This window comes from Poecilia reticulata, unplaced genomic scaffold (assembly GCF_000633615.1).
Source record: "Poecilia reticulata strain Guanapo unplaced genomic scaffold, Guppy_female_1.0+MT scaffold_257, whole genome shotgun sequence".
In the NCBI taxonomy this organism is placed as follows: domain Eukaryota; kingdom Metazoa; phylum Chordata; class Actinopteri; order Cyprinodontiformes; family Poeciliidae; genus Poecilia; species Poecilia reticulata.
The window spans coordinates 191,527-198,157 of record NW_007615041.1 but is presented as its reverse complement, the minus strand read 5'-3'; the positions used below and the strand labels follow the sequence as shown (position 1 = coordinate 198,157).

Genomic DNA, 6,631 nt, shown 5'->3' with positions numbered 1-6,631 from the left:
TGTAGTAAATGAACCTCCTGTAGTAACTGAACCTCCTGCTCCCAGGTCATTTTCATGCTACATAAAAGTTGCATCTCTTCAGGAACATTCAAAGTGTTAAACCTCCTGCAGGTTCTCCCTGGTTCAGGTTGGACCTCAGAACTCGTTTCTCACCTGCAGCTCCAGACAGAACCTCTCCAGAAGACGACTGGGTCGGCTCACATGGGGACCCAGGAATGTTTGCGTTGAGCCAGAAGGGGATTGAAATGTTCCCAACAGGATCTGGAGGAAAATCCCTCTGTGGTTCAGGCTGCAGACATTTAGTTCTCAAATCTGGACCTCCTGTTTATGTTAGACCAGGAGGTCCAGGTCCAGTCCTGGAGATCTACCACCCAGCAACTTCATCCAGCAACTTCATCCAGCAACTTCATCCAGCAACTTCAACCAGCAACTTCAACCAGCAACTTCAACCAGCAACTTCAACCAGCAACCTGAATAAAATGAATGGGTTGCTCTTCCCTCATCTCCTCTGCAGAGCTCATGAGGGAATTCAGCCATTTGATTCAGGAATGATGGGGACGCATCTCAGGATGTTTTCCCTCCTTCAGTCAGTTGACCCGGTTCTACTGGAACCAGAACATCTGCTCCACCTCCAGCTGCTCTGAGTCAAACCAACCTGTTCCCCTCCTGGCCTGTGGGGGCGCTGCACCAAGAACCACTGAAGGAAACGACACAAAAACCTCTGAAGACACTGAGAGCAACTTCCTTCTTCACCAGATGGAAACAAGATGGAGGATTTTAGCGGTTGGAGGATTTCTCTTTAGGCTAAAGACCAGGAGCCATTTCTGCTGCTAGCGCTAGGCTAACAGGTTAGCTTTGGTTGGATTTACCCAGAATGCAATGTGCTGCAGTTGGAGGATTTCTCTTTAGGCTAAAGACCAGGAGCCATTTCTGCTGCTAGCGCTAGGCTAGCATGTTAGCTTCGGTTACCCAGAATGCCCTGCGCTGTGGTCCACTTCCTGCWTTTGGAGTGGTCTCTGGTCCACTTGGCGTTCACATTCAAACCAAACCCAGACCTGGACGATCAGAGGTCAGAGGTCGATTAGCAGTCATACCTCACCAACCGGACTAGACTTTGACTAGGCAGACGGACTGGACTCGCTCATCCTGTGTTGGAGGTTCTGTTCTGGTGGAACCTCTGAAGCGCCAGGAAAAGTCCAGAGAACCGAGTCGAGGAGAAAAACTTTATTAGGACTTTATAATCGTTTATAGAAGTCATAACATCCTTTATGTACAGATACAGTTTGATACATTTCATGAAATAAAGTGACGGCAGAGTTCATCTCATGTTCTTCCACAAGCTGAGCCGTTTCAGAACCGACGTCCAGTAACTTTGTGTCAAAACGTCTGAAAGGTTCTGGCAGGAGAATCTGAGCCTGGAGACCCGGCAGCTCAGGCCTCCTGGACCAGACGTCCTGCGGGTTTGGACCTGCGGTTCTGGACCTGCGGTTCTGGACCTGCGGGTTTGGACCTGCGGTTCTGGACCTGCGGTTCTGGACCTGCGGGTTTGGACCTGCGGTTCTGGACCTGCGGTTCTGTCTCTGCAACATCACGACCTTCAACAGGAACCAAGCATGCAACGCAAACACAACATCAACAGAACTGGTCATCATGCAGCTGGGCGGTCGGAACCGGGTCCGGACTCTGAGCGTCTGATAAATATTAGTTTATAGGAAAATGATTAATAATCAATAAAAGGAGTTTATTTATTCAGTTCTAGGATTTTATGGGCTGATCATCATTTGATCTGTTTTAACGTTTTAATCATCAAACAGAACCGGGCTCATCAACACCAACTGGACCTGTGTTTGTGCAGAAATCTTCGGTCAGCTTGTGCTCGATGATTGGTCAGCTGACCACATCGCCGGCCCTGATTGGCTCACAGCACCATGGCGGGGATGTGGTGGACCATGGAGGCGGGGTGAGGCACCGCGGTCAGCTGCGGGGGGTGGGCCGGCGGGGGCGAGTGGACCCCCGGGCCGCCCACCACCACCACGCCGCCCACCGGCGCGCCCGCGTCCCCGCTGGGTCGGTGCCGCGCGCTCTTCTGGTGCGCGCGCAGCCCGGCCAGCTGGGAGTAGGCCGACTGGCAGACGTGGCACTTGTAGGGCCGCTCCCCGGTGTGCAGCCGGACGTGGTTCCGCAGCGTGGACGACTGGCTGAAGCGGCGGTTGCAGAAGCGGCAGACGAACGGCTTGTCCAGCGTGTGAATGCGCATGTGCGAGCGCAGGTTGCTGCGGGAGTTGAAACCGCGGTGACAGATGACGCAGCGCATGCGCCCTAGACTGGAGGAGGAAGCGGAGGAGGAAGAGGAGGCGGAGGAGGAGGAGGAGGAGGAGGAGCCTTCACAGGTGTGGAAATCATCTGGAAGCAGGAGAAGAAGAACATCCAGACCTGCTGATCATCAAAACCTGACCTGCCGGAACCAGAACCAGACCGGCGGTTCCGGTTCTGGTTCTGGTTCTGAAATGTCGTCCGAGCTCATCTCTACTGTTCAGTTACCGGTTTTGGTTTTCTTTCCCTGCTCCTCGTCGGCGCCTGGAATCCCAGGAATTCCCAGGAATGTGTTGTGGGAGTTTCCATACCAGACCAGCAGCTCCTGGTCCGGAGGGATGGTCTGCGCGCAGATATGGATTATTATTCAAATACAATATAATATGGATTATTATTAAAATATAATAATATGACTTATTATGAAGCTGAAACATACTCTGGGTAATTTCATAAATATTCTATTTGGTGAATTTAAATCATTTCAAATCAGGTAAATTTCAGGTTTTCAATGTTTTTCTGTCTGCGGCCAGCAGGTGGCGCCACCGACCAGCGGAAGAACCGTTTCGGTTCCAGGCGTTCACCTGTCCTGATCCGATCCATGCGGGAACGTTCTGGATCTGCTCTTAATTTCACCTTTTTCGTTTTAAACATTTCACCGTAAAAATGTTTTCATATCATTTTATTTCCGTTTATTCAGATTTAAATCTCTTTGTCAGTAATTATTTCTAATTTAATTACATTTTGCTTCTTAGGATCTAATTACAAAACAATTAACCACTAATTTATTCTTTAGGCTGTTTAATTTACTTTGACTTTTGTTTTCTTTTTCTTATTTATTTGTTTTTTATTTAAACATTTTTTTATATTTTTATTTTCAAAAATCAACTAAATGTATTTTATTACATTTTAAATTTAATTAGAATAATTTAGTGACTTGATTTATTAAAGTAAGTTTTTTGTGTGAATGAATGAATGAATGAATGAATGAATGAATGAATGAATGAGTCGGAATTCTCTGGACTTGTTGTTAAATTAAAACATTTGATTTGAAGTAAAAATGATTTTCCTGCAGCTTCAAACCGACTGAATTATTTATTACTTTTATTTCTGTAATTTACATAATAATAATAATAATAATAATAATAATAATAATAATAATAATGATGATGTAATATTTTTCTATAGTGAAATTTAAACGCTGCTCTTGATTTTTTCCACTGGTTGACAATAAACAATATTTCTATAATATTGTTATAAAATTAGCAATAATAATGATATTATTAATAATAATGTTATTAAGTTATCCCTTACATTCCCAGGTTGTTTGCTGATGTTTAATAAATAATTCATTTCCCAGATTTGTGATTAAATCAGTTTTATTAAATTGTTTGATTTATTAAATTTTTACAGAAACCAATAAGAGCCAAAAATCACCAACATGTTGAATCTAAATCAACTCGTAAATAAAAAACATGTTTTCACAGATTAAAAAGCTAAAAAATGAAAACGATGCCATATTTATAGATTTACATTTAGAAGAATGAAAATGATTTATTTTTAAATTCCAAACAGAAAAACGTTTCATTTGTTTTATTCTAATTATTATTTCTTTATTAATGTTTTGGCTCCAAAAGGAAAACACTGGAATAATTGAGTGTTAGGGTTATGGTTAGTAATAATATCGGTATTTGCTTCCTGACCTCCACCGCCTTGTAGAAAACGCTGCTGCCGACCTGAACCACCTCCAGGTTCTGCTCCTGCTCGTTCCGGGCGCATTTGATGTACGTCATCCAGCTGCGCTGGTCCTCCTGACTGGCGTCGATGAAGAACCGGACCGACCCGTCTTCGTTGAACACCTGGAGACCAAAACGGGCCGATCAGAAAACCATCAGAAACCGATGATAAACCGATGATAAACCGATGATAAACCGATCGGTCGGTTTGTGTTCCAGATGTTTGGATTTTAATGAGATAAATATTTTAGTCATAACATGAAACGTCCCCAGAGAAACATGTTGAATTAAACACATAATTTATTTAGTTTCACTAAAATCACTTTTATTTATTTACTTAGTGGCTGAAAGTTTTTTCAAGATTTTCTGACGGCTGAGAAATTAATAAAAATTAAAAATGTCAAAAGTTTGTTTTTTTAGTATAAAATTATTTACAGTCAATTACTGCAACAATTTCATTATTAATATAATAATAATAATAATAATAATAATAATAATAATAATAATAATTATTATTATTATTATTATATTTATTATTATTATATTTATTATTATATTTATTATTATTGTTGTTATTATTATATTTATTATTATTATTATTATTATTATATTTATTGTTGTTGTTGTTATTATTGAACTGTAGTTTATTCTGTAGTTTGTTGCTGAAATGTTCATAAAGTAAAATCAGTTAAATCTTTTATTTCATCTGAATCGTTTTAATAACTTTAAATATTAATTTTTCTGCATTTTGTTGCTGATTCTTTGTGTTTAATTATTATATTTATTATTATTTATGTTTACAGAAACTTTTTAAATAAAACATGTAAATAAATTTCGCACCGTTTTTTGACTTGACTGATATTTTTATATTCTGATGTGATGAAAGTCCAGAACCGGTTCCGATCGCTGCTGCAGCGGGAAGAACCGCGGAAGATTCGGCTCATTTAAAGAATCTTTCCGGAGCTGGTTCGGTTCTGTCTGGTTCTGGTTCGGTTCTGTCTGGTTCTGGTTCGGTTCTGTCCGGTTCTGGTTCGGTTCTGTCTGGTTCTGGTTCGGTTNTCGGTTCTGTCTGGTTCTGGTTCGGTTCTGTCCGGTTCTGGTTCGGTTCTGTCTGGTTCTGGTTCGGTTCTGTCTGGTTCTGGTTCGGTTCTGTCTGGTTCTACTGGAAGTGTTGAGATGTTCCGAAAAGCCTGAAATTCGCCAACAGAACCGGAGGTTGGGGTGTGTAGGACGGACTGGACCGAGCCTCACTGGACCGAACCGAACCAGACCGAACCGGACCGGCCCTGACTGGACCGGGCCTAACTGGATCAAACCGAACCGGACCAAACCGAACCGGACCGAACCGGGCCTCACCTCCCACATCAGGTTGTTGTTCTTGTACAGGTCCACATGTTCCGGTGAGACCAGGCGGCCGGTAAATGGACCCATCTCGGTTCCGGCTTTGATCCAAGTCTTGGAGAAAATCCCGAGTCCTTCTCCTGCAGCACACAGAGGTCCAATCAGCCTGCGGACGGACCGAACCGAACCGAACCTCCACATCGTGTAATTTCATCTCTGCTTCGTTTCACGGAAACATCAAATGTTCCTCAAAGTTCTGCTTACCCGGAACCGAACTCTGCGCGATGATGACCTCGCTGGGCAGAACCAGGCTGGACAGCTTCTGGACCTCTGAACACAAACAGAACTTCACTTAGATCCGGTTCTGTCCGAACAGAACCAGGTTCGGCTCTGGCTCAGCGGCACCAGGCCGCCCCGCTGCTCGCCGAACCCAGTTCAGGAGGTTCGGAACCAAATGACAATAACTGGAAAAAACAAGAATAAAACTGCAAGACAAGTTCGGTTTCTGTGGATCTCAGGGTTCGGTTCGGTTCGGTTCGGTTCGGTCCGCGAAACTAGCAGAAGCAGAAAAAAACATTTAGATTGTAGAAAAGAAGAACGGAACCGGAACCGGAGCGGCGGGTTGAGCCGGAACCGCCTTTAAGAAGAGAAACAGAAAAAATTCCGTCAAAATGACAGAAAACGATAAAAATGACGAAATGAAACTGAAACATTTTCTCTGGAATTTTTTCTAACGAAATTTAACAAAAACCAAAACGAATCAAACACGAAATGAAATGAAAATGAAGCAGAAATCAGAGGAAAAAATCATCTTCATGCTGAGAAAAGTTTCAATATCTGATCAAATCAGAAAATATTTTCCTTTTTTTTCCATTTAAAATCAAATTATTAAAATAAATACAAAATAAAAACGGAATTAAATTTTCATCTAAAGTCCCGAAAATATAAATTGGCCGATCAGAGTATAATTATAATTATTATTATTGTTATTATTATTATTATTATTATTATTGTTATTATTATTATTAACTCTTTGGTTCTCCGGTTCCGGACTCTCACCTCCAGAGAAGGACTGGGCCAGCACCTCGGCCGTGAAGGCGGTCTTGGGGCTCGCGCTCGGCCCGGTTCGCTCCTCGTGCTGCAGGTGATGCTGGTGCGCGTGCGGCGGCTGCTCGCCCAGCACGTGCCTCCAGCGGCCGTACAGGAAGCTGTGCAGGATGTCTGAGGTGATGATGTCCGCCAGG

The 6,631-nt window shown here is 42.9% G+C and overlaps 1 protein-coding gene across 1 annotated transcript in view; it reads right to left on the bottom strand.

Annotated features, from left to right (window-relative positions):
- Nucleotides 1-1,209: 1,209 nt before the first annotated feature.
- The window catches only part of LOC103460568 (PR domain zinc finger protein 12-like), a 6,008-nt gene continuing 586 nt past the window's right edge, over nucleotides 1,210-6,631 (bottom strand). The window contains exons 2-7 of the mRNA XM_008402802.1: nucleotides 6,447-6,629; nucleotides 5,652-5,717; nucleotides 5,403-5,527; nucleotides 4,014-4,169; nucleotides 2,542-2,656; nucleotides 1,210-2,403 (exon numbers count right to left, since the gene is read on the bottom strand). Of these exons, the coding sequence (XP_008401024.1) occupies nucleotides 1,919-2,403; nucleotides 2,542-2,656; nucleotides 4,014-4,169; nucleotides 5,403-5,527; nucleotides 5,652-5,717; nucleotides 6,447-6,629 (1,130 nt within the window). The 3' untranslated portion in view covers nucleotides 1,210-1,918. The remainder of the gene's footprint in view (nucleotides 2,404-2,541; nucleotides 2,657-4,013; nucleotides 4,170-5,402; nucleotides 5,528-5,651; nucleotides 5,718-6,446; nucleotides 6,630-6,631) is intronic.